The sequence below is a fragment of the Capsicum annuum genome, chromosome 12 (assembly GCF_002878395.1).
Source record: "Capsicum annuum cultivar UCD-10X-F1 chromosome 12, UCD10Xv1.1, whole genome shotgun sequence".
NCBI classification, from domain to species: Eukaryota; Viridiplantae; Streptophyta; class Magnoliopsida; order Solanales; family Solanaceae; genus Capsicum; species Capsicum annuum.
This window is the reverse complement of record NC_061122.1, coordinates 24,084,567-24,112,319: the sequence shown is the minus strand read 5'-3', so window position 1 is coordinate 24,112,319 and position 27,753 is coordinate 24,084,567. Positions and strand designations below refer to the sequence as shown.

Sequence of the window (27,753 nt, the reverse complement as noted above, 5' to 3'; positions counted from 1 at the left end):
ATATATGAAATTTTTGTAATATGTTTAGGAAGTTGAGATTTTTTGTAATATTAAAACATAAGTTATGTATTTATGTAATTTTTAGAAAAAAAAGTAAGTATATTGGGGCCGTGCCAAGACTAAGTAGTAGTAGTATTATTTTTCCCAAAATAAAAAATTCCGTCTAATATTAAAAAGAAACAAAATAAATTCAAAGCTGACTATTTTGAGTAGACAAAGAAGAAAGAAGGATCCATAGACTACCACCACCCTGTCGATAACGGAAGAACAGGTAATACATCTGTCCACCATTGTCAACTAACATTAACATCACCCCTTTTTTCTTCTATTCCTTCATTTGCACTACTCTTTTTTCATCTCCCAATTTCTCCCCCAATTCTCTCTCTCTTCTTCTTCTTCTTCAATGGGTATTATGCCAAGAAACACAGATGGTGGAGGAGTAGTAGTAATGGGTGTTGATATATTAAGTGAAAGAGCAGCAGTGATGAGAGAAGCAATACAGAAAAGTCAGTCAATTACAGATAACATGGTTTCTATTTTGGGTTCTTTTGATCATCGTCTTTCTGCTCTTGAAACTGCTATGCGTCCCACTCAGGTAAACAAACCCCTCCTTTTTTTTTTTCTTTTAAAGTTTGTTAAAGTTTTGATTGAAGATTCCCATGTTCTTGAATTGGATCTAGTTTATGCTATCAAGAAAATTTGGTGGCAACTGCCAGCTAGTGACTAATGTTGTTGATGGAGAAAAAAAATGAACTTTATAGTTCAAATTTTGGATATGTTAGTAGAGAAGAATGAATATGAGGAAATTGAAAGAAAATATCATCTTTTTGTGTTGGTAGTGTTGTTGATTTTTCATTTTTTTGGGTGAGGCGGGGGTGGGAGTGGGGCTATAATCATGTTTTCACTACTGATCTATCCATAGATACCGATAGAAAATAAGTAGGCAATCAAAGCAAGTACAACATTTTTTCCTGAAAGTTTGATTTTATTTGTTGCAATTGAAGATTCCCATGTTATAGAAGTGGATCTACTCCCTTTGTTTCTTTTTAGTTGTCACGTTTCGCTTATCGAGAGTCAGTTTGACTAAATTTCAACGCTAAACTAGATTAGCTTAATTCAATATATTCAAATTAAAATTTGGATATTTAAAAACTAGTCCCTCCGTTTAAAAAAGAATGACCTAGTTTGACTTGGTACGGAGTTTAAGAAAATAAACAAGACTTTTGATTCTTGTGGTCCTAAATTAAAATTGTGTCAAATGTACCAAAATGCCCTTCAATCTTGTGTTCTTAAGCATGCCACGTGTAAAGTTGAAATTAAAGTATTACTATCAAAAAAGGAAATGGGTCATTCATTTTGAAATGGACTAAAAAAGAAAATCGGTCATTCCTTTTTAAAAGGAGGGAGTATACAAAAAGTACTATAAGTTGTAACTTTTCTCATACCAATACATCTTAAAATGTTGCAAAGTTCATATTGTTTGATTCTTGAAAAGGAAACAATGATAAGTAAAAAGTAATGGAAGGAGTACTTTATCTTACCTAGAAAATTTGGTGGCAATGACCAACTATTGACTAATGTTCCTTATGAAGAAAAATGGAAAGAAATGAACTTTTTAGTTCAAATTTTGAGTATGTTAGTAGAAAAGAGAGCCCCTTTCTACTTCTCCAGAAGTAGTGGTATGGACTGCATACATCTTACCCCCAGACCCTACTATGTGGGAATACACTGGGTTTGTTGTTGTTGTTGTTAGTAGAAAAGAGTGAATTCAAGAAAATTGAAAACAAAGTATGATCTTTTTGTGTTGTTGTTGTTGATTTTTCATTTTTTTGGGGTGAGGTGGGGGTGGGTGGGGGGTGGGAGTGGGGCTATAATCATGTTTCGAATAGTTATTGATCCATAGATACCGATTGAAAATAAGTAGGAAATCAAAACAAATACAACACTTTTTCCTGAAAGTTTGCTTTTATTTGTTGCAATTGAAGATTCCCATGTTCTTGAATTGGATCTACTCCCTCCGTCCTTTTTATTCATCACATTTTGCTTATCTAGAGTCAGTTTGACTAATTTTTTTAAAGCTAAATTAGATTAGATTAATTCAATATATTCAAACTATTTTGACCATTCAAAAATTATACGAAAAGTACTATAAGTTGCATCTTGTCTCATATCAATTTGATAAAAAAAATTACATCTTAAAATGTTGGTCTAAGTTCATATTGCTTTGACTCTCAAAAAGGAAATAATGACAAGTAAAAAGGCACAGAGGAGGAAGTAGTTTGATTTTTTTTTGTTTTAATTGAAGATTGCCATGTTCTTGAATTTAATCTACTCCTTTTGTTCCTTTCAGTTGTCACGTTTTGCTTATCGAGAGTCAATTTGACTAATTGTCAAAGCTACATTAGATTAAATTAATTAAATATATTCAAATTAATATTTGGATGTTCAAAAATTGTAAGAAAAGTACTATAAGTTGCAACTTGTTTCATAACAATTTGATTAAAAAATATTTCCTAAAATGTTAGCCAAAGTTCATATTGTTTGACTCTCAGAAAGGAAAAAGGAAACAGTGACAAGTAAAAAGGAATAGAACTACCAACTACTAATTAATGTTCCTTATGGAGAAAAATGGAAAGGAAAAGAACTTTTTAGTTCAAATTTTTGAGACTGTTAGTAGAAAAGAATGAATATGAGGAAATTGAAAGAAAAAGTATGATCTTTTTGTCTTGATAGGGTTGTTGATTTTTCTTTTTTTGAGGGTGGGGTCTTTGTCTTGATGGGGTTGTTGATTTTTCTTTTTCTGAGGGTGGGGTAGGGGAGAAAGAAGAGTCATAAGAATCGCCTATCGATCCAATCCATCTTCGCTACCCTCTCCCCCCTCCCCCCACCACACTGTTGATACAAAAGGGTGGGGGTTCTATGCTTGGCTAGGAACTAAAGTGATTCTTGCTTGATATGATCTGAATGTTGAAACAGATGAGATTGGGTTTGTGTTTCATTTCCTGATTTCCATTTTGAGCGTTCCCAATTGAGAAAAATGGAAAGAAAAGAACTTTTTAGTTCAATTTTTGAATGTGTTAGTAGTAGAAAAGAATGAATACGAGAAATTAAAAGCGAAGTATGTTTTTTTTGATAACCGTGGTGTCCGAGCTAGCTTGCGCACATCTCGACTAATTCTATGGGATGTCCATCACCTCCTGCAAGTAACAGGTATCATTGTTACTAAGTAACTTCCACAAAGGCCAAGACAGATGGGAAGAAATCACTAAGTGGCTTTGTCTCCGCTGCGCTGGCATTTGAACTTGAGACCCCATAGTTCGCAACCACTCAACCACTTCATTGACCACTAGGCCACACCCTTGGATGCGCAAAATATGATTTTTTGTGTTGGTGTTGTTGATTTTCTTTATTTTGGGGGTGGGAGTTCTATACTTGGTTGGGAACTGAAGTGATTCTTGCTTGATAGGATCTTAACGTTGAAAGAGATGAGGTTTTGGGTTTGTTTGTCATTTCATGATTTCCATTCCGAGCCAACTGGGCTGATTGAAAAGAAAAGAAATTTAGTTCAAATTTTGATTATGTTAGTAGAAAAGAGTGAACACAAGAAAGAAAGCAAAGCATGATCTTTTTGTGTTGTTGTTGTTGTTTTTTTTATTTGGGGTGTGGGTGTGGTGGGATTGGGGTTGGGGGTTGAGGTTGGGGTGGGGTCTAACCATATTCGACTTGGATCAATCCATAAACTGATAGAAAATAAATAGATACTCAAAACAAGTACATGCTCGAGAAGGGTGGGGGTGTTTGTGTGCGGTGCGGGTGGGGTGGGGTTGGGGTGAGGCTCTAACCATATTTTGACTTGTGATGAATCCATAGATGCTGATAGAAAATAAATAGGCACTCAAAACAAGTGCATGCTCGAGAAGGGATAGGGATTCTATACTAGGTTGGGAGCTAAAGTGATTTTTGCTCGATAGGATCTGAATGTTGAAAGAGATGAGATTTTGGGTTTGTTTGTCATTTCATGATTCCCGTTTTGAGCCAATTGAGCTGATTGAAAATTCTTACAACTAACTAACGTTCCTGATGTTCCTGATGGAGATAGTGCTAGACAAGCCAAACATCAAGATGGCACAACGGTTTGTAAGATGACAAGGTTCAAAGGCTCTACAGAATTGAAAAATTTAGTAGCCTTTGATGTGAAATTCAAGAGCGGTGGGGTTAGAGAAAAGGGGAGAAATGTCTTAGCTATTACATGATGCAATTCAAGCTAGTATCATGGAATGTAAGGGGTTTGAATAGTAGAGATAAGAGGAGGGTTATCAAGAACATTATGGGGGATTGGAACACACATCATTTGTCTTCAGGAAACCAAACTGCACTACAGGGGGATGTAAGTGGGCTGGTAGTGCAAACAAGGTGGTGGTGGTGGTGGGTTGATGGATAAAATGACATGTTTGGAGGCTAGTAGGACAAGAGGAGGGATAATGGTGCTTTGGGATAGTAGAATATGGAAGGGAGAATTACTAGAGACACGGACATATACTCTCACTTGTAAATTTGAATCACAATTGCAGGATATATGCACCTAATTGCTATGTGGAAAGAAGACTAGTTTGGGAAGAAATTGGATCTATCAGAGCATTAATAGAGAAGGTCCATGGGCTAAATATGGTGACTTCAATGTGTCCAGACACGTTTCAGAAAAGAAGAATTGTATTAAGAGCAATAGGGATGAGGGAGTTCTCTAATTTGATTGAGGACCTGAATTTAATTGATCTCCAACTGGAAAATACCAAGTTCACCTGGTTCAAAGGGGATAACCATCAGATAGCCTCAAGAATTGATAGAATATTGGTATCTCAAGAATGGGACGATGCTTTTAGCAACTTGAAATAGTAAAGCTTGCAGAGAATAATATAGATCACTCTTCGATCACTCTTCAAGGTGGTTCATAGAAGAAAACAAGAGCTATTTTAAATTTGAAAATTGGTGGTTGGGGACAGAAGGCTTCATTGATAGAGTAAGGAAGTGGTGGAACTCATTTGATTATACAGGGCGACCTGACTACATCCTTGCATCCACATTAAAAGCCTTGAAACACAAATTGAAGGAATGGAGTAGAAGCGAGCAAGGAAACATAGGCCAACAGTAGAAGAATGTACTTGAAAAGCTTGCCACTATGGACAATATTGCTACTGATAGAGCATCAACAGAAGATGAAGCAGCGGAAAAGGCATCTTTACTCCTAAATCTGGAGGGTCTAATAAAGAATGCGGAAATTTATTGGAGACAAAGATCAAGATCTCTTTGGTTAAAGAAAGGGGATGAGAACACCAAGTTCTTTCACTAAGATGGCTAATGCACATAAGAGATACAACAACATAGACCAACTACTAGTTCAGGGAAACATTGTCCAAGAACCAAGAAGAATTAGAGGAAATAGTAAAGTTTTATCAGAAACTCTACTAAGAAGAAGTTTAGTGGAGACCTACCAGCAACTTCTTAAATTGCCCAAGGCTGACAGGGGAGGAAATGGAGGACCTAGAAAGAAGATTTAATGAGGAGGAGATTCTCAAGTGTGTAAAGCAATATGCAGTTGATAAGGTTCATGATGGGGTTTTACATCAAATGTTGGGAAGTGGTGAAAGATGATATCACGAAGACTTTTCAAAATTTCTATGATCAAGGGAAGTTTCAAAAAAGCTTCAATGCTACCTTCATAGCTCATATTTCGAAGAAGAAAGATGCAAAGAATTGAAAGATTTTAGACCTATCAGTTTGATAGGCAGTATGTATAAAATATTTTCAAAAGGGCTCACTGAAAGGCTGAAAAGAGTGATGTCCAAGCTAGTTGATTCACAACAATTGACTTTTATTAAAGGGAGGCAAATTTTGGATGTTGTTCTCATAACTAATGAAGCGGTAGATTCCAGGTTAATCTTGAAGAAACCCGAAATTCTATGCAAATTAGATATTGAGAAAGCATTTGATCATGTCAATTGGGGCTTCCTTTTGGGTATGTTAGAGAAGATGGGATTTGGCCTCAAATGGAGACAGTGGATTAAATTCTGCATTTCTTCGGTGAATTTCTCAGTGTTGGTAAATGGATCTCCGGCAGGTTTCTTTGGTGCACAAAAGGGCCTTAGGCAAGGTGATCCTCTATCTCCTTTCCTTTTCATATTAGTTATGGAGGGACTCAACAATTTGATCAAGATTGCATGCAGAGTGTTAGAATATGAGTAGACATAGAAATAGTATACCAAATCCTACTTTGAAAAGGATTGTACTATAGTGTCTATAAATAGGATGTCAATGTAATTATGTCGACAACAATTCAATAATATTTTTTTCTTATATTCTCACATGGTATCATAGCTTGGTGAGAAATATCAGAAAAGATAACTCAGTCACCGTTGTATTTTAGTGTCTATAAATAGGGTGTCAATGTAATTATGTAGACAACAATTTAATAATATTTTTCTCTTATATTCTCACATGGTATCAGAGCTTGGTGAGAAATATCAGAAAAGATAACTCAGTCACCGTGCGTCAATTCCGGCGACTGATTTGGGTCAATTTTTTATTTTGTGAGTTGTGTGAAAAATATAACACCACCAAGAGATCGGAAAGATCAGACGACAAAAACCCGACGAAAACCGCCGGAAAATTACCCTCCATGCGCCAGCCGGAATCCAAAAATTCCGGCAAGATCTGCGTTACGGCCCATCTCCGGACTATTTTTGAGTTGTTTCTTTTTCTGTTGGGGTTGCCGGTCTATTCTGACTCCGACCACTTTCTCCATTCCAGATTCCGACAATTATTATGGGATTCCAACCGCCAGAACCCTAATTTCGGCGACATTAGTTTTTTTTTCAGGGATTTTTTTTCAGAAATTCAGATTTGATTCTTGGTATTTTCAAGTCAAATTACCAAGATATCTTTTGGGCATGATATTTTTTGGCTAAAAAAATATTGAAATTGGAAGTTCAAGTCCTATGATTAAATCTGAGCCTTTAATGAGAAGATCAGAAAATCAAACATCACAGTCCATGAAGAATCGACGAGGGGAAGGTCGATTTGAAAGATCTCGTCCTAGGTGTAGTTATTGTAAAAGGCTTGGACATACTCGTGGCGTATGTTATTCTTGACCTAAGTGTAGTTATTGTAATAGGCTTGGACATACTCGTGGAATATGCTATTCTTTGCATGGTCGACCAACTAAAAATGCTTATGTTGCTCAGTCTAATACCTCAGGTGATCAATGGGTGTATTTATCTGACAAGAAATATAATGAGTATCTTCAGTATCGAGCAAATAAGCATATATCTCTACCAATAGCCTCAATTGCACAATCTCCTACCTTTGGATCATGGGTTGTGGACTCAGGTGCTTCTGATCATATTTCTAGTGACAAATCACTTCTGACTAATATTGTTTATTCACAATCTCTTTCTGCTATTACTTTAGCCAATGGGATCCGAACAGAGCCAAAAGGAGTTGGACAAGCTAAACCCCCTATTTTCTGTCACTTTAGACTCTAGACTTTGTTCTTTATGTCCCTGGTTGTCCTTTTAATCTTGCATCTGTTAGTTGTTTGACACGTGCCCTTCATTGTAGTATAACTCTTTTTGATGATTCTTTTCTAATGCAGGACCCCAAAACGGGACAAACGACTCCGTTACAGACCCTCCTGGCATTATTCACAAACGTTTGGGACATCCAAGTCTATCCAAGCTACGAAAGATGGTGCCTAGTTTGTCTAGTTTATCCACATTAGATTGTGAGTCGTGTCAACTTGGGAAACACACCCGTGCTACATTTTCACGTAGTATTGAGCGTCGTTCAGAGTCTACTTTCTCATTAGTTCATTCTGATATTTGGGGTCTTAGTAGAGTCAGTTCACCCTTAGGATTTCGTTACTTTGTTACTTTCATTGATGATTTCTCGAGATGTACTTGGGTTTACTTGATGAAAGATCGTTCCGAGTTATTTTCTATATTCAAAAGTTTTTGTGCCGAAATACAAAACCAATTTGGTGTTTCTCTTCGTGCTTTTCGTAGTGATAATGCCTCAGAATACTTATCCTCCCAGTTTCAGGAGTTCCTGACTCATCAAGGAATCATTCACCAAACATCATGCCCATACACCCCTCAGCAGAACGGTATAGCAGAAAGGAAAAATAGGCATCTCATTGAGACTGCTCGCACTCTTCTCATTGAATCCCATGTCAACTTAATAATGCTTTAACTACTCAACCGAGTATCAGATTTGGGCGAATTTGGTATTGATGGAATGATTATTCAATTTATCACACACTGGGATGTCTAAATCTAGAAAATTCCACACTAAATAAATATTTTTAAATTTGGAAGCTATTCCTTAACATTCTAGGAATGAATTCAATCTAGGAAACTACGGGGTATTACAATATCTCCCCCTTGGGAACATTCATCCTCGAATGTTTCATTCACGATCAAACCAACAATAAAGGTTATGTGAATATTAAGAACACTTTCAAATTGTTCAGCAAAGGTATTTGTCAAAATCATACCTTCCGCTAGGAGATCATGGATGCTCACTTGCAGTTCCTGCACTTGGGAGACAAACGACTTGCTGTCTATCATTTTATATTCCAGGAATCTTGCAACATCTTTGATCCAGAATCAGGTTCCTCATTCCATACTATTTCCTCAGTCACATCTCTGCTCTATCCCACCTCGTGTTTTTGGGAGCACGTGTTTTGTTCATAACTTTGCCCCAGGAAAGATAAATTAGCCCCTCGTTCTCTCAAATGTGTCTTCCTTGGTTACTCTCGAGTTCAAAAAGGATATCGATGCTATTCACCTGATCTGTGTCGCTACCTTATGTCCGCCAATGTCACATTCCTTGAATCTCAACCTTACTATAAATCTTCTGCTCATCTTGATATATCTGAGGTTTTACCCATACCTCCAGTCTTACCCACGCTAATCTTTGAAGAATCTATGGTTATTTCTCCATCTCCAGCTGCAGTGCCTCCACTTTTGACTTATTACCACTGTTTGCGTCCAGCATTAGTCCTAGATGATTCATGTCATTCACCTGACGTTTCCCCTACTGCGAACCTGCCTTCTCCTAGCCAATCAGTTGCATCTTAAAAAAGGTATAAGATCCACTCGTAATGCTAACCCACATTATACTTTCTTGAGTTATTATCATTTGTCATCACCCCATTATGCTTTTGTATCATCTTTGTCCTCTATTTCCATTCCTAAGTCTACAAGTGAAGCACTTTCCCATTCAGGATGGAAACAGGCTATGATTGATGAAATGTCTGCTTTATATACGAGTGGTACTTGGGAGCTTGTTTCCCTTCCTGCAGATAAATTTACGGTTGGTTGTCGTTTAGTTTATACAGTCAAAGTTGGTCCAGATGGTTAGGTTGATCGGCTGAAGGCTCGCCTTGTTGCCAAAGGGTATACACAGATATTTGGGCTTGATTATAGTGACACTTTCTCTCCCGTGGCTAAAATAGCACCTGCCCGTCTTTTCTCTTTATGGTTGCCGTTCGTCATTGGCCTCTTTATCAGTTAGACATCAAGAATACTTTTCTGCATGGTGATCTTGAGGAAGAAGTCTATAAGGAGCAACCACTTGGTTTGTTGCTCAGGGGGAGTGTAGAAGCCTTGTATGTCGATTGCGCAAGTCACGCTATGGTTTGAAACAATCCCCTCGAGTCTGGTTCAGAAAATTTAGCACAGTGATTCAGGAGTTTGGCATGATTCGTAGTGGAGCTGATCATTCAGTGTTTTATCTCCATTCTGAACCAAATTTGTGTATTTATTTGGTTGTTTATGTTGACGATATTGTTATCACAGGCAATGATCAAGAGGGTATCACTAACTTGAAGCAACATCTTTTTCAACATTTCCAGACTAAAGACCTCGGCAGACTGAAATACTTTCTAGGTGTTGAGGTTGCATAGTTCAGATTAGGTATTGTTATTTCTCAACTAGTGTTGTAAAAGGCGCTCGCCATGTCGCCAATGGCGAATGGCGAGGCGAGGCCTGGTCGCCTCTTCAGTTCATGGCGTTGCGAAAATCAAAAGGCATCGCCTTTGCTAGAAAGGCGACATGGCGAGGCGAGGCGGCAAAGCGACAATGGCGTCGCCTTTTAATTTTTTTTTTTTAAAATTTGGGGTTTTGGGTATATAGACTAATTTTAGGGCTTATTTACACATTTTGGCTCTACCAACTTGCTCAGTGGTGACTGCGGCTGCTACTATCCATCTCACAAATTTGATTCCGACGACCGGTGACTCCAGTAAGCAGTGAGCCAGTGAACTATTGATTTCTATTTTTTTATTTCTTTCTTCTTCTTCTTCTTCTTAATCCAACAATTAGACTTGTACGTTGTTGCTTTTTTTTTCTTCCTCTTTTCTCTTCTTCTTCTATTATCCTTCCACTGTATTCTGTAACAGTGAACTTGTCTTAAAGACTTAAACACTGTTACTGTAATAGTAACCAGTAAACTTGTGCTTTGTAGCCTTATTATATAATTTCTTTTTTAATAACTTATATAGAATTCAATTAACATAGTATGATAGTAATATACTAATTAAATGACTTGATGTCTTGATCATTAACAACTATTTCAATTTCAATGGCGTCTCAATAAACTTTAAAGTTTTAGTATTGCTTGTTTTATGGATATTGGATTGTTGAGTCATTCAAGTTCTAGACTTTTAGTATCTATCTACTATCTATTTTTAACTAGGGGTGAGCATGGTATAGTATATACCAAATACTAGCCCGAAATCGAAATTTTTTATACCGCAGTATGGATGTTATGGTATTTGGTGAGAATTTTAAATTATTTTGGTATTTGGTATTTATGCAATAAATACCGAAATACCGTACCGAAGTTTTTTAATAGCATATAAAACCCATATATATATTATATTTAAGATTATTAAATATATTTATATATCATCCATTAGCCAATTGAACATAAAAGTAGCTTTTATTAAGAAATAAATTTTTTGGGAAGCTTATTATTTAGAAGTACTATGCTTTTAGGTACTGTTGTTCAGAGTTTGCATCTTGGACTATTCAATCATGATTGAAATGTTATTTGTGTAATTGATTAACAAAGATAGTTGTTAGCCTAACATGATTGAGATGTTTTTAAAATTTAAAGTTATAATTTTTTTATATGAATATATGTAATTAGAAATCAAATAAAGTATGGTTACCGAATTACCATACCGTAAAATACCGAAACCGAATTTAAAAATACCGAACCATACCGAACTAATTTGGTATGGTAATGGTATTGTTCTTTTAGATACCGAAAATCGAAGTTTAAAATACCGTACCGTACCATGCCCACCCCTATTTTTAATTTTTGACTTGAAATATTTCTTAATATATTAGTGTTATTGAAATTTTGATAATTTATATATTATTTTAATTTTTGTATATCAATTGTCGCTGTACATTCAAAAGGCGCGGCGAGGCGGGACCTTGTCGCCTTTTGTTGCCTTTCGCCGTCCAAAACACTGTTCTCAACGCATGTATGCTTTAGACATTCTTGAGGAGATAGGAATGATGGGATGTCGACCCATTGACACTCCTATGCTAAGTTGCTCGGACTCTTAAAAAATGTCTACGGTGTGTGTCGGATCCTCCAAAAATAGTGTATTTTTGAAGGATCCGACACGGGTGCGGCAACGTTTTTGGAGAGTCCGAGCAACTTAGCTCCTATGGATTCAAATGCTAAACTTTTGTCAGGACAGGGGGAGCCACTTAGTGATCCTGAAAGGTATATGCGGTTGGTTGGAAAGTTGAATTATCTCACAGTGACCAGAGTTGACATCTCTTTTCCCGTGAGTCTTGTAAGTCAGTTTATGACTTTCCCCTGTGATAGTCATTGGGATGCAGTAGTTCGTATTTTGCGATATATTAAGTCATCTCCAGGTAAAGGACTACTCTTTGAAGATTGAGGCCATGAGCTTATCATTGGATATACCGATGTTGATTGGGCAGGATCACTCTCTGATAGACGTTCTACATCCGGATATTGTGTTTTAGTAGGTGGTAATTTGGTGTCCTGGAAAAGTAAGAAGCATAAGAAACAGAGTGTGGTTGCTCGATCTAGCGCCGAAGCAGAATATCGAGCAATGGCTGCAGCAACTTGTGGGTTGGTTTGGATCAAACAATTGCTGGGAGAACTAAAATTTGGAGAAACCGTTAAGATGGAACTTGTATGTGATAATCAAGCAGCCATTCATATTGCATCTAAATCCAGTGTTCCACGAGAGAATCAAGCACATAGAGATTGATTGTTACTTTATCAGAGAAAAGATACTCTCGGGAGATATTGTTACAAAATTTGTGAAGTCAAGTGATTAACTTGTAGATATCTTCACCAAGTCCCTCACCAGTCCTCGTATTAATTACATTTGTAACAAGCTAGGTACATATGACTTGTATGCACCAGCTTGAGGGGGAGTGTTAGAATATGAGTAGAAATAGGAAAAAGTATACCAAATCCTACTTTGAAAAGGATTGTATTGAAGTGTCTATAAATTGGGTGTCAATGTAATTATGTAGACAACAATTCAATAGTATTTTTCTCTTGTATTTTCACACGGAGAAGGGTGGTTAAGAGGTTTTCAAGTTGCTAGAGCTGGAAGGTTAAGTCTAGAGATAACCCATCTCCAATATGCAGGTGATACCTTGATCTTCTACCAACATGGGTTGTGGTGCAGTGGATGGGACTGCTCCACCCTTAACCAGAGGTCGAGGGTTCGACCTGGCATGGAGAAAACTCCGTTGGGAGCGCTACCCCCCGAATGGGGCCCTATTCGGCGCGAATTCGGATTAGTCGGGCTCCAATGCGGGTACCGGACACCGAATGGAAAACCAAAAAAAAAAGATACCGTGATCTTCTGTGATGCAGAAGAAGATTATACCTTGATCTTCTGTGATGCTGAAGAGGACCAACTCAAGATCCTAAGACTAATTTTGGTTATTTTTGAAGGTATGTCTGGGCTAAAAGCTTCCTATATCCAGTCCATGAAGTGCCAAACGTGGAAACTTTGAAGTTAATTCTTAGGGTTGAAATGGGTACTTTCCCAACGACCTACTTGGGTATGCCTTTGGGGGCCCAATCGAATGGGGTGGTTGAGAAGTGTGAGAAGAAGCAAGCAAGGTGGAAGTCATAATATCTCTCTTTGGATGGAAGATTGACTCTAATTAACTCTGTTCTTGATGCACTTCCAACATACATGATGTCTTTATTTCCCGTCCCAACAGGAATCATCAATAGGCTGGATAGCATCAGGAGAAAATTTCTATGGCAAGGGAACAGAGAAAGGAGGGGGTACCACGTAGTCAAATGGAAAACAATGATTAATGAAAAGAGAGTTAGGGTTTGGGGATCAAGAATCCGAAGAATCAGCGCAAGGCTTTGAGGATGAAGTGGCTTTGGAAGTACTCAAATGATAATCAGAATTTATGGGGCATAGTCATTAAAGCAAAATATGAAGAGGCTGATAGTTGGATGACAAAGGAAGTTTCCACTCCTTACGGTGTTAGATTATGGAAGTCCATTAGATTATTAAGGAGTGAATTCAAATCTAACATCAAGATCGAAGTGGTTAGATGGTACTAAAACTAGATTTTGGAAGGATGACTGGCATGAAGCAGGAAATCTCGAGACACTCTTCCCTGATATTCACAGTTTTGTTCTTCGATAGCAGAGTACTATAGCTGAATTATGGACTCTTCAAGGGTGGAATTTTGTATTCAGGAGGCACTTAAAGGCACTTAAAGGACTGGGAAATTCCAAGAGTAACAGAAATTTTCAGCATCACTGATCATTTTAGTGGTTTGGGGATAGGTCAGGACATATTGCAATGATTGGGGAATAGTAAAGGGATATTTAAAGTAAGTGCAGCGTACAGGAAGCTGAATCACTCAAATCTGCATCACTCAAATCTGCAGGTACCCAATTGGCCTTGGAAACACATATGGAAAGCGAAGATCCCACACAAAGTGGCATGTTTTGTATGGTTACTGGCTAAAGAAGCTGTGTTGACACAGGAGAATTTGATGAAGAGGGGGATCCCACTATGCTCTAGATGTTTTCTTTGTGGGGAAACTGCAGAAACAGTCAGTCACTTGTTCATCCAATGCAAAGTCACTGGCCAACTGTGGAGCTTATTCCTAAGGCTTAAAAGCATCTCTGGTCCATGCCCGGTAGAATTTCAGAGGCTCTATACAGTTGGGAAGAGGCAGGATTACAAGTGAAGAACAGAAGCAACCGGAGAATCATTCCAAGAGAGGAATCTCAGAGTTTTTAAGAATAGGGAGAGTAATGTGCAGCAAATCAAACTAAATTGTATCTTGACTTTGAGTTTTTGGTGTAATCAGGCATACTCTTACGATACTGTCTCTATCATTGATGTCTTAGATACATTACAGGGATGGGACAACATCTTTAGAGTTCCTTATGTAAATATGGTTTTCAGTACAACCTAAGTACTGTCTTTTAGAAATAGAAACAGTTACCAATTTCTCAAAAAAAAAAAAAAAAATTGGTAAGAGAAGAACTTTTTAGTTCAAATTTTGGATATGTTGGTAGAAAAGAATGAATACATGAAAATTGAAAGCAAAGTGCGGCTTTTGTTGATTTTTCTTTTTTTATTTTTGGGGGAAGAGGGGGCAGGGCCGTCTATACTCGACTTGGGAACTAAAGTGATTCTTGCTTGATAGGATTTGAATGTTGAAACAGATGAGTTTGGGTTTATTTGTCATTTCATGATTTCCATTTTTAGCCAGCCAGGCTGTTTGGAATTCTCACTACTGATTTTGGTCAAGACTTGCTAATTTGTTTGCATTGACATTTTTGTTCTTTTTTCAGTTTTACCATTTATTGACTGGTACTCAATCTGCTCTTTGTAGATTAGGACTCATGCTATCAGGAAGGCTCATGAAAACATTGATAGGACTTTGAAGGCCGCAGATGTTATACTGTCCCAATTTGATCTTTCTCGTCAGGTTTGCTTTAACTTCTGATATGCGTCACTGATTGTCTAATTCTGGCAGAAAGATTGTTTGGCTTCTGCTAAACATGACATGCATTTAATAGCAGAGTTTTGGTGTTTTATTTGTGATCTGTTGAAATATTTTGGGATTTCCCTATGAATGGTGCCCTTGCAGTATGGAGATCAGTTTATAAAAATAACTAATCTATCAGTTGCTCATAAGTTCGATTCCTATTTAACATTTATATGGAGATGATGTGGGTAGTGCCTAGTTTTACAATAAATTTCAGTTGTCACCAGCAGGAATTATCTATACGTATCCTAGAATAAAGCTGGAGTAGTTTGAGGCTAAATTTATTTTACAATAGTTCCCCAATTTTTTGAATCTTGACAATAGTACCCCAATTGACTTGCGCTTTTACCAGTAAAACATGTTTATCAATAGAACAGGAAAAAGAGGTTAGGATTTTTGCGTATGAAAGTCGAAAGATGCCTTCAAGATGATTTTTGCTGGATATATAGCGCAGTCCGTTGCAATGTAATATTATTATAGTTGCAGTCCATTGCAATGTAGTTTTATTGATAACCGATTAATCATCGGGGGCCGGTGGTTGCATGGTTGGAACCTCGGTATGTAAATGCCAGACTTTTGCTTGCAACATGATTCAGATTCGTGTATGTGCCTAACTCACACATCACACTAGCCCTGTTACCACTAGACGAAAGCTTTATGGTTAGTAGTACTGCTGTTATTATTATTTTTCTTTTGAAACGGGTAAGGTTGTATTCCTCAACTTCAAGCGTATGCTAGCAACCTCCAAAAGTGATAACTAGAAAAAAGACAATAACTTATAGAGAGCCTAATAAATCTACAATTTGATCAGTTTCTTCTATACATTACTATTTACACCAAAAAACCTAAGATACAATACAATTCCATTCTACTTTCTGAATGGAATTAGACTTATCCTCAAAACACGTCCCGTTTCTTTCTCTTCACACAGTCCACCAAATGCAGGGTGGTATTATCCTCCTCCATCTTTTCTGATTTTTACTTCCTCCCCTTTTATCCAGTAACTTAGAAGATTAGAAGATCTGATGTCTGTTCAGGCACGATCCATTTGGTATTTGTTATTCCAAGGAAAGTTTCCCAAAGTTGAGCAGTAAACCTGCAATGAACACGTTTTTGTTTGTCTCCTCTGTTTTGTTACAGAGAAGACATCTGGACATTAACTGCATTCCTTTCCTTTGTAGCACTTCTTGAGTGTGGCAAACTGTCTTTGACACTAACCACATGAAGCACTTCACCTTAGTAGGTATCAAGCTTTTCCAGATTAAGCTCCATTGGTGTTGTGGCCTACCTGAAAAATCATGCATTTTTCATTTCTATGCGTTGTTGATTGAGAAACACCCATCCTTGCTATGCTTCCAAAGAATTCTATCTGGTACTATTGAGATGCCGCTGGAGCCTCCTCTTTTCTCTAGTAATCATGCCACCCTTTTCATTTCCCAATCATTCAGAAATCGACTAAAAAGACAGGTCCCACCCATGGGGTGTCCAACAGTCACACTTTTGCTTTAGGGTTGTTACAAATTGTGAACAAATCTTAGAATGATTCCATCAGAGGGGTTTGATCAATCCATCCTTGTTTTCAGAATTTAATCTTGTTCCAGTTAACCACCTTGAGTTTCAGATTTGCTTCCATCAGGGCCTTTAGATCTCCACACTTCAACCCCAGAAGGTTTTGTGACTTTGTTTGTGCACCAAGGCCCTAACTCACGAAAGTTTGCCTTGATCACTTCCTTCGAGAGAGAATTATTGTCACGATTGTATCTCTAAAGCCACTTTACAAGAGACTATTATTCTGTAATGTAGTCTTAGGTTTCTGATTCCAATCCATCCCTTATTTTGCCAAGTAGCACTGATCACTTCCTTCGAGAGAGAATTATTGTCACCATTGTATCTCCAAAGCCACTTTATCAAGAGACTATTATTCTGTAGTGTAGTCTTAGGTTTCTGATTCCAATCCATCCCTTATTTTACTAAGTAGCACTATATCCCATTTCACCAAATTGTAACCTTTCCCTTCTTTGCAGCCTTGCCATGGAAAATTCCTCTTCAATTTGTCTATTTCTTTTTCCAATAATAATGAATGGGATAGGGAATAATGACGTCATATATGTAGGGCGAGTATCTAACACAGAGTTGATCAGGGGGAGTCGTCCCCCAAGTGATAAGTATTGAGCCTAACCTTGTTAACTTTCTTTTTGTTTTTTCCACTATGCCTTCCCAAATATCCACTGTCTTATGCTTGCTTCCACTCTGCACCTCGGTATGCTTTCCAGTTCTTGAAACTTTGGGACCTCCTTGATGGGAGTAAACTGCTTTTACTCCAATTGACCCTCAAACCTGCTGAAGCTTCAAAAACTAGCAGCATCAGTAACTTATTTTTTCAGCCTTTGGTTCACAGAAAATGACAGTGCCATCTGCATAGAGTAGATGATACATCTCCAGTTCTTCCCCAGCTCTACCACAAACTTGAGACCCCCAGTCATCTTTTGTGGAGTGCAATTCATCATACTATCAAAACCCTCCATGGACAGAATGAAAAGGAAAGGGATAGAGGATCACCCTGTTACAGGAGGAAAAAACCCACAGGTTCTCCATTTATGAGAACAGAGAACCTGACAGTGTTAATGCAGAAGGGTGCGTTCCGAGGTGTAACGTAAGAACGAAGGGATATCACAATTGGGGTTTTCAATAAAACAACTTTTTGATTTTTCATTTCTTTTCATCTTTCATATTGAAAAAGTAATATGAATGAGAGGTATTAAGCTTTTTATCATCTTGGTGTTGAGTTATTTTCCGCAGGACCTCCCCTGCGATTAGGTGCAAAATTGAGTTAATTTTTGGAATACTCTTTTTCAAATTGGAGCTGCTGAGCTCATGATTCCATCACATGTAGGCGGAGGCGAAAATACTTAAAGGCCCACATGAGGACCTAGAAAGTTACCTTGAAGCAATTGAGCAACTGAGAAACAATATTCGCTTCTTCAACAACAACAAAAGCTTCAAGAGTAGTGATGGAGTGCTCAACAACGCAAATAATTTACTTGCTAAGGCTATTTCAAAGCTTGAAGATGAGTTTAAGCAGCTTTTGTCATCTTACAGGTTCGTAGATATTCTTACCATTTAATGTGTTATTGTTATTGTTATTTTTAAGAGAAAGTAAACTATGCAAATTAATACCCTTTATCATCAAAACAGAAAAAGTACATCGTTCATAATATTATCTCGATACCTTATCCCATTCTTCCATGCATTTCTGTTGTTCTCTTTATTCATAAATAACTAAATCCTTTTATCCTTATTTGCAGAGTTATCAACGTCTAACTATTCAAATATCACTGGTTATAGTGGATTGTAGTGTACTTCTTATCTTTCATGTAAATTATAGCTGTAGCAATATATGGAAAACGAAATATTCATTTACTCTTCAAGTTGGCCTATATGCAGGCTGTTATTGAGGATTAATAACATTTTTGGGTTTGAGATTCAGGCATTTTCTGACTAGCCTTCTCATAAAGATGTTTTTGTCTTTTTCACAAGCATATTTGGGCTTTATGTTCTCAATATTCACCTGTCAATGCATCTATGTAAACTGAATATATTTAGCCAATGAAGCTTTGCTCTATTGGTAAAAGTTAAGCCCCAAACACCTCTACGTCATAGATTGCATCATGCATTCCCCCTAAAAGTAGTAAGCTGTATTGTGTATTATGATAAGTTCTAGCGGAAATGTTGGTGGCTATATATATGTTTTGGCGACACTGTTATTTGTCACTTGCTTTGCAATAGTTTGACGTTGTACTCCTCTGCTATCTGAGCAGTGGTGAAATGTGGTTGGCTTTAAATTTTTCCATGTGTATGCTGTTATTCTTTACTTGCCGTGTATCTTTGTACATTTCAATTGAGCTTTGACTAAACCCGAGTTCTGCTTTTTCAGCAAACCTGTTGAACCAGAACGTCTTTTTGAATGCCTTCCAAATTCTATGCGACCATCATCTGGATCACCAGGAGATCAGGACTCTAACAGTAAGAGCCATTTGGCCAGTAGCCATGGTGAGCATAATAATGGAACAGATAATACCGTCTATACACCACCAACTCTTATCCCTCCAAGGATCCTGCCGCTATTGCATGATCTATCCCAACAGATGGTTCAAGCTGGTCATCAACAGCAGCTGGTAAAAATATACAGGTAAATATCTGTTTTCAACTATAGAAGTACTACACTATGTGATGCTGATCAATCAACATTTTATATTAGATCCATCCACTGCTGTAAAAAGCTGAAACCAAAAATAAGGAAACTAAAAGAAACAAAGAAAAAGGACAAATATAATTGCATTGATAGTGTCTTACTCCTCATTGTTGTTGATCGATCTAGATCCAATATTCTTAAATAGTAATTGTAGAAATGTGTGATCGATCATCTCATTTTTAAACTAAAGCTGAATTTGTTAGAGTATGTTTTTCCTTAATTTCTTCAACACATTCCCTCATGTGCGGGGCTGCTACTTTTTCATGGGCAAAGTACATAGAGATTTTTTTGTAACTGGTGACAGTGGGACTCGAAACCAGGACCTTTGCCTTCTGTTACAAGGTAGAAATATGTGACGATCTCCTAAGTTGCTCGGACACGGGTGCAGGTGTCCGATACGGGTACAGATCTAGAGGTCGGATCCTTCATGGTCTCAATTTAAAGATTCGGGGATATGGATCTAGGGAAGGATGCGGGAGCGGGAATTCGGCAAAAAATAATTGAAATATCTAGATAAGAGTTATAAAACATAAATTATGAGATATCATGTGGAAAACTTGAGGAGGAAATATGGTTCATGAAGAAAATCCTGAAATAAGATAAAAGGAAAAAGCAATAACGTAGAAATTTCTATATACAAGGTATTCCATTTTCTTCAATTTCACATTAGTTTTTGTTTTTTTCAGAATTTCTTAAATCTGTCCGGACTTTCCCAGTCGATTTTGGTCAAAGAACCTAAAATCAGCTGACCCACACCCAAACCCATGTTGTGTCGACATGGGTGCGACACCGAAAGTGGAGAGTCCGAGTAACTTAGACGATCTCATCTTAAAGCTTGAGCTGGCAGAGAGAATACTTTTTTATTTACTTAATTATTTGTTCCAACAGTAATCCAACACTTAATTTTTATCAGAAAATATAATTTTCACTTAATTCTAACTAAATTAATCTGGAGGTCAAAACTGAACATGACAGTCCAGAGTACTCTTTTTATTCCAAAAACTATAGCTAAGTGTTTTTCAGCTATACATTTCTGATTTATCATCCCTAAGTCCATGTGATTCTTATGTTGTTCTGAACATTAAATGTCCCTGGGTATTATGTGGTGCTGTTCGATCATTCAGTGCAGTAAATCTATCTGCTGAAAGAAATAAATCTACTACTGTGGCCTTGTACTTGTTTTTCAAAGGTATCCTATCCCACCCTAACTGCAAACTGTTGCTGTGAAGCATTAAAATTTCCGCAGCCTCAGCTGATTGTCCCGTACTCATGTCATTATTGGTGTCACTATTTACCCATTTAGAGATTCAGTGACTCATGGACATTAGAAAGAAAAATTCTTGCTGCTCCAGAGATCCCATCATTGAAAACAACCAAATAGCAGATATACATATAGGTAGATTCTGGTTACTGTCAAAATTGCGGATGCATTGGCATCCATGATAAGATATGCATTCCCAAGGGAGTGGCGACCCGACATCGATACTATTGTTGATGGTGGTGAACAAAAACTTTCATTTGGTAAGTCAGAATGAAGAGAGAAGAAAGAAAGAAGAGTTGATATCCGAATTGACACATCTACTTGCTCTATTTTGTAAAGCCAGCCTCTTAACTTCGTGATTTTCCAACTAAACACCTGTATTCTTGAGTTCCTCACTTGCCTGGACATGGATAACATATCCATTCTATGTAAGATAAAATCATGGCACGAGTCATCATCATTCTCATCAACCTAAAACCAAAACAAACCTTAGCTACGTAAGGGGTGCCACTGCTGCTGCCACCCCATTGCTGCTCTCAAGCACCTCCTCACCTTCTCATCTCAAAATCACCAAAAAAATCCATAAAAGTTTTTCTCCCTTTTCAATTTCCTTTCCATAGTTGAAGCTTCATACATTCACCTCTACTCTATTTATCTCCTTTTCAGTAACACAACACCACCACCGCCACTATGCACCTTTGGCAGAACCCAGTACCATGCATCACTAATGACTGAGCCTTAGCTCAGTATTGATCAAGCCTACAGTTAGAGCAAAAATATCATTATCTATCTTTTTCAACGTAATTGAAGCTAAGAACGGTAAGCCATCGGGTCAAAGTACGTATTTGAAGATTCCCTCTGCATGATAGATATCTTCCTTATTTCCAATAACAGATTCAAGTAGGCTTGACCTTTTTGCAGTGCTTTAAGATCAATTCTCTGTTAAAGCTAATGCTACAGATTCTAAATTGGCACTTCTTTTAGTTCATCTATTGCCTTCTTTTCTCATTCGTTCAATTTATAAATTGCTGCCATAGGGATACACGTTCTCCTGTTCTGGAAGAAAGTCTTCGCAAGTTGGGAGTGGAAAAACTTAGTAAAGATGATGTTCAGAAGATGCAGTGGGAAGTTCTTGAATTTAAAATTGGCAATTGGATTCACTTTATGCGGATTGCGGTAAGTTTTCTTTAGCTCCTCTTTAAGTTGAAAAATATTTGGCATTTGACTGTCTTATGATAATCAAACAGGTCAAATTGTTATTTGCTGCTGAGCGAAAAGTTTGTGATCAGATGTTTGAAGGATTTGAGCAGCTCAAAGATCAATGCTTTGCTGACGTAACTACTGGGAGTGTTGCTGTGCTGCTTAGTTTTGGTGATGCAATTGCCAAAAGCAAAAGATCACCTGAGAAGTTGTTTGTGCTTCTAGATATGTATGAAATAATGCGGGAACTTCACTCAGAGGTATGAAACTTTAGTAGCAACAAGCTTTGATTTATTGCACTGTAGCAAAGTGGTAAAGTTCGATCTAAATTATCGTTAACCTTTGTTGTTCAAGTTCTGAATCAGGTGTCAATGTCTTTAACGTCGTGGCAGTTGGTTTAATTAGTATCTTATGTAGTATAGGTTAAGTAAGTTGTCAATAGACAGTAGACCCAGATGGTGCTCTTTAACTGAGGGTGTTACGTTACTTGACGCATATGAGTTGATCGATTAAGCAAATTTTAACATGTTAAAACACACACCTGGTTCTTTCATGAGGTGGTAATGGATTTCGATGCGGTTGTGCCATCGATGCGGTTGTGCCATCTTACTTTATACTTGTAGGCTTAAAAGCTGCCCACTATCTGACATATAATAATCTCAAGTTATGCTAGTCTATTGCTGAAAGACTGGTTACTGTTAAATGGATATGGTCCAAATGATATTTTGCATGGTGTGATAACTTGGTGGTGACATGACAATAGCAAATGGAACATCAGTCCCTCCTAGAAAAATGTGTGCAAGTGAAATAAGCACACATTTGCTGACCAACAATCTCTCTCTCTCTTTTTTTTTGAATTTCTTGTTCTTTGATGTAGTAATAATGAATTATGATCATACAACAACAACAAACCCATTGTATTCCCACAAAGTAGGGTCTGGGGAGGGTAAAATGTACGCAGTCCATACCGCTACCTCCGAAGAAGTAGAGAGGCTGTTTCCGATAGACCCCCGGCTCAAGATAAAGGATAGTAAACAGGAGCTTAATGAAACATGAAGCAGGGTATATGGCATAACATAAATAAGGAATAAGATACTGAATTGTGATCATTTGTTACTTAAACAGTTCGTTCCATATCTATATGTATGTGTATGTGTGTGTGTATGTGTGTGTTTATATTTGCTATATATGAGTGCATATAATAGGCCTTGGGTGTAAGCATTTAGTTTACTTAGTTAGCCTGCTATGATGTTGTTCTTCGCTCTCTGTTGAGTGATATTTGAGCTTATGTTGGCTTAAATAGGCCTCTCTTAGAGGTCTACTGCATTTGTTTTGAATCCTATATCTTTCTAATACATCCCACAATGTTTTAGGTGTATATTTCATCTTCGTCCACTCTGTAATCTGTTTCCAGCTTTCTGATTTGATTCACATACTAATGATGTGGATTTTATGCAGATTGAATTACTTTTTAAAGGTAAATCTTGCAACGAAATAAGGGAATCTGCATTTGGTTTGTCAAAGCGACTTGCTCAGACAGCCCAAGAAACCTTTCGTGACTTTGAAGAAGCTGTTGAGAAAGATGCAACCAAAACTGCTGTCTCAGATGGAACTGTTCATCCCTTGACGAGCTATGTGATTAATTATGTGAAGTTTCTGTTTGAGTAAGGTTTCTCAACTAAATGATGTCTTTTACATTTATATACAATGGAAGCTTCTACCTAGTTGATATTATTGGACCATGTTTTTTCACTAGCTTGTAAGACAACTTGTAGTGCGCTTTACCAGCTTAATGTTCCGTAATATAAGTTTTATCCGTAAATGGGAGAACAGTGTGAAACTAGTTCAAACTACAATGTCTTGCATTCTGGTTCTTGATTTTTTTCCTCTGAAGGTGGATGAACCAGATGCTCAATTTAAAGTTTATGGGATGTTCATGGTATCACGAGTAAATGTGTCAGAAAGACAAGTTACGAATATACTGATCTAGAAGTAAGGTATAGGAATAGCCTTAGGTCCTGATTCAATTAGAAAAATATTACACACTCACAAAAGCAGAGTGGAAGAGTATTTTGACTATGTGAATTTATATGCAAAATTGATCATAAAATATCAAGGAACTTGCAAGTTTCTGCATCACAAGACTGTAAAGCAGTTGTCAAAATCAAGGCTTTGGCTTGATGTGAGTTGGCTGGTGCATAAAAGGTAAAGAACAGCTATGCTATTGGACATAATGGAGTGAGAAAGGAACAAGAGCCCAGACTGTATGGTCTATTGTTCTAAATGCTTGATATATGGGTGCTACGGAGCAACACCAACTCCTGCGTGCTTGGTGGTGAAGGACACCTCGGATGGAAGATTGGAACGAGATGATCTTTTTATTGAATTTTACAGCACCGGTGCTATATCCACTTTGTGACACATTTGTGCTTTTATAGCTTTTACTCCTATTGTTTGTATGATGGAATAAAATAGTTTTGTCAAAAAGTAGACTCCTGTAGGATAATAAGCTAGGTTTTGAAGCTCAATAATGAACTGATAGGATCTGTTGGGATGTGTTATTATTGATGAACTGGAACTTGAATGGTTGCTTAATGAGAGGGTGGGTCCGGTGGGGTACAGCTTTTGCTGGTCTGGAATAAGGCATTAGGTCAGAAATGTCTCATAATTGACATATCTCATAAGCATAAATGTGTGGTTGAGTGGCATATTGCTTCTGAGCGAAGATTGATCGTAAGACTGTTTATCAGGTTCTGATATCGGGTTCCAGAATAATGTGCTAAAGTGCAGATTGAGTTTATTACTATTCGAAGAGCACTTGGAATGCAGTGATCTAAAAGACACTTTACCAGGTAAGAAATTTCTGCAGTGGTTGCAAAAAGTAGAAGGAAAAAAACCATACAAGGGGGTATGAGGTGAGAGAGGCAATAGGATTATAACAAATAATTCGCAAAAAGATTTTCATAATTTACATACGACTATCCCAACCGATTGAGATACAGAAAGAATAGAGTGAAAGGGATTGACCATTTGTATAGAGTGCATGTATCAAACGTTACTCATGCATTATATAGTTATACACCGGTTTCTGTGGGTGGAGTGGCTATTGTTGCTTCTATTTAGTTTTAGCAGCTAGAATGCATCGTGCTTTATTATATCTGAAATGAAGGATATAAAGTGCTTTTGTTTTGCTAAAATATTTGTTAGATATGCATGCGGATGTCCCCAGCTTACACCTCTTCTGTGCTTAAACAATTAAGTCTGCTTCTGTTAGAAAATAAATATAACCATAGAGTTTTATTTGCAATCATTGCTTGGGAGGTCATTTTCAAAGTGCTTCTCTTCTCTTGCATGGTTCTTTCTTCTGGAACAATGTATTGACTTAAAGGAAAAATTGGACGGGAAAAAAGAATCAGAAGTGGCTTTCTTACATTTTATTCTTTGTCTTTTTTTTTTAAAAAGAAGTGCGTGTAGCTTCGTTCTCCGTCTTTGTTGAGTTAATTTCCTGATGAATTGCTTGGGTCCTTTTGTTCAGCTATCAATCAACATTAAAACAACTATTCCAAGAATTTGAAAATGGAGACTCAAATTCTCAACTTGCTGCTGTCACAATGCGCATAATGCAGGCTCTTCAAACCAATTTGGATGGGAAATCTAAGCAGTATAAAGACCCAGCTCTGACTAACTTGTTCCTTATGAACAATATTCACTACATGGTCAGATCTGTTCGCAGGTTTGTTGCATAGACTCTACGTAGCTCGGGGACAGCCTCAGTAGTACGTATATGTTTACTTGGAAATCGGTGCTTATAATTTGTTCCTTCTAGGTCCGAAGCCAAGGATTTATTGGGTGATGATTGGGTTCAAAGACACCGGAGAGTTGTACAGCAACATGCTAATCAATATAAAAGAATTGCTTGGGGAAAGGTATTGATTTTTTTGCCTCCCTCACCATTACTTCTTATCTCAAAAAGAAGAAACAAGGAAGAGAATAGAGACACTGAGAAGCAACATTTTAAATCTGAGCTTACTCTCTGATCAGCAAAATTTGTAATGCTATATAAAGATGAAGTTAAGTTAGTGATGATACCAAAGTGAGTGATTTTTGATATGATGACGTGTGGGTATTATCTTCGTGATTTTTCTTGTATTTGCAGCTCCATTTGTTATGTTCAAACTGATCATTTCACTCCATGACTTACGAGTTACATTATGTTTTATGTAATTTTATCTGTGGTTAGAACTCCACCTGTGTGAGCTTTCTTGCATTGCTGGTCCCAGACACGTATAAAGGAGGATTGTGGTAGCCCGTAGGCTGAAAGTCCGCATAAGGCTTGCCAATTCATGACAAATCCTCATAATACAAATAAAGAAGTGAGGATTCATATAAGCCGACCCCAATTTGTTTGGGACTGAGGCGTAGTAGTTGGTATTAAAGAAGCTTTCTTTTGAATTTCATATTTCCGAAAATGTGACTTTCTACAAGGGAGTACTCCTAAATATAACAGGTAGCTAATGCTTCTCAAATAGATGGAAGCATATTGGCAAAATACGAGAACACAAAATCTTTGACACTTTAACATGTGGTATGAGTTATCTCTGCAGTCTACATCAGTGTGTAAACTATGAGATTGTTAAACTTTTGCAGAGAACCTACTCATTGCTTTTCTTTTTATGCATGGTTGTCTTCTTTTTGTATTTTGTTCGTTGGTATTTCCGTCCAATTACCATGATTATTTTGATTTGTCTTCTCCTGGCGGGGTTCTAAAAGTGACCGAAATTATCTGAGAAGATAGGTTTTGCATAGTCAATAACTCGTTTTTATTTTGAAGTAGATTCTGTCATGCCTCTCGATTCAAGGGCTAACATCATCTGGGGGCAGTAACTCTATGGGTGTAGATGGGCAAAATAGCAGTGGAGTTTCAAGAGCGCTTGTAAAAGAAAGGTTCTTTAATTTCTTTAGCTGACTTAACTTCATGATCAAGTATCTTCATTCCAGTCCACTTAGCATTTGGTTGATTTTTACAGGCTGAAGACGTTCAATATTCAATTTGAGGATCTTCATCAAAGACAAAGTCAATGGACAGTCCCAGACACCGAGCTACGAGAGTCATTGAGGCTTGCAGTTGCTGAAGTCCTACTGCCTGCATACAGATCTTTCATCAAGCGCTTCGGGTATGATATGTTAGTTGATTATGTTTGTACTTATCTTTTCCTACAATGCTTTTTTGGCGGAACTCTTAACATGGAATCTCAGCAGAACTATTGATCATTAATAGCATCCAATATACATTGCTTCAAACTTCATACCAAATCAGTTTGGCTGGTAAATATTTTCCTTGTATGATTACTTCTGTTCTCATTCTGATAATTTAACGTATTTTCTGCCATAGGCCCATGGTAGAGAACGGTAAGAACCCCCAAAAGTATATCAGGTACTCCGCTGAAGATCTTGAACGTATGCTTGGTGAATTTTTCGAGGGCAAGACATTGAATGAGCCAAAACGGTGAACCTCAGACTAAAAAAGCTAGCCATCTGCATTCTGCCGTATTGTCCTCTTAACGTTTTGTATAGAAATTATGAATCGTTATTCCATCATATACGCCTTTATGTCTTATTGTAAAGAGTTTTTCTTTTCTTTTTTACACAATTTTTTGACAAGTATCTCCAATTTTTTTGTTTGTGTATGTTTACAGTATTTCCTTCTAATCATCTCTGGTTACAATGGACTGAACTTTAAGCCTTTGCTCTTTGGCATATTTGGTTAAATCGAAATCAATTTTGTTTTCAAAAATTAATATAGCACTGTGTCTACTAAGTTTATCATGCATGCCCAAAAATATAAATATACTACGACTACCACTTGGTAAAACCCCCACCCCCCCTCCCCCTCTCTTTGGATCTTATAAGTTAAATAGTGATGGAGCCTTTTGTAAGGA

The 27,753-nt window shown here is 37.3% G+C and overlaps 1 protein-coding gene across 1 annotated transcript; it reads left to right on the top strand.

Moving 5' to 3' along the window:
* Positions 1-377: 377 nt before the first annotated feature.
* On the top strand, positions 378-27,608 carry LOC107851992 (exocyst complex component EXO70A1; the record flags this gene model as incomplete). Its single annotated transcript, XM_016697036.2, is given in 12 exon segments — positions 378-595; positions 14,946-15,041; positions 17,995-18,200; positions 19,036-19,290; positions 21,652-21,790; positions 21,862-22,074; positions 23,273-23,478; positions 25,350-25,547; positions 25,641-25,740; positions 26,649-26,758; positions 26,842-26,988; positions 27,207-27,608. Coding segments are annotated over 12 exon segments (2,006 nt in total), but the record flags the coding sequence as incomplete, so codon positions are not given.
* Between the last annotated feature and the right edge of the window lie 145 nt (positions 27,609-27,753).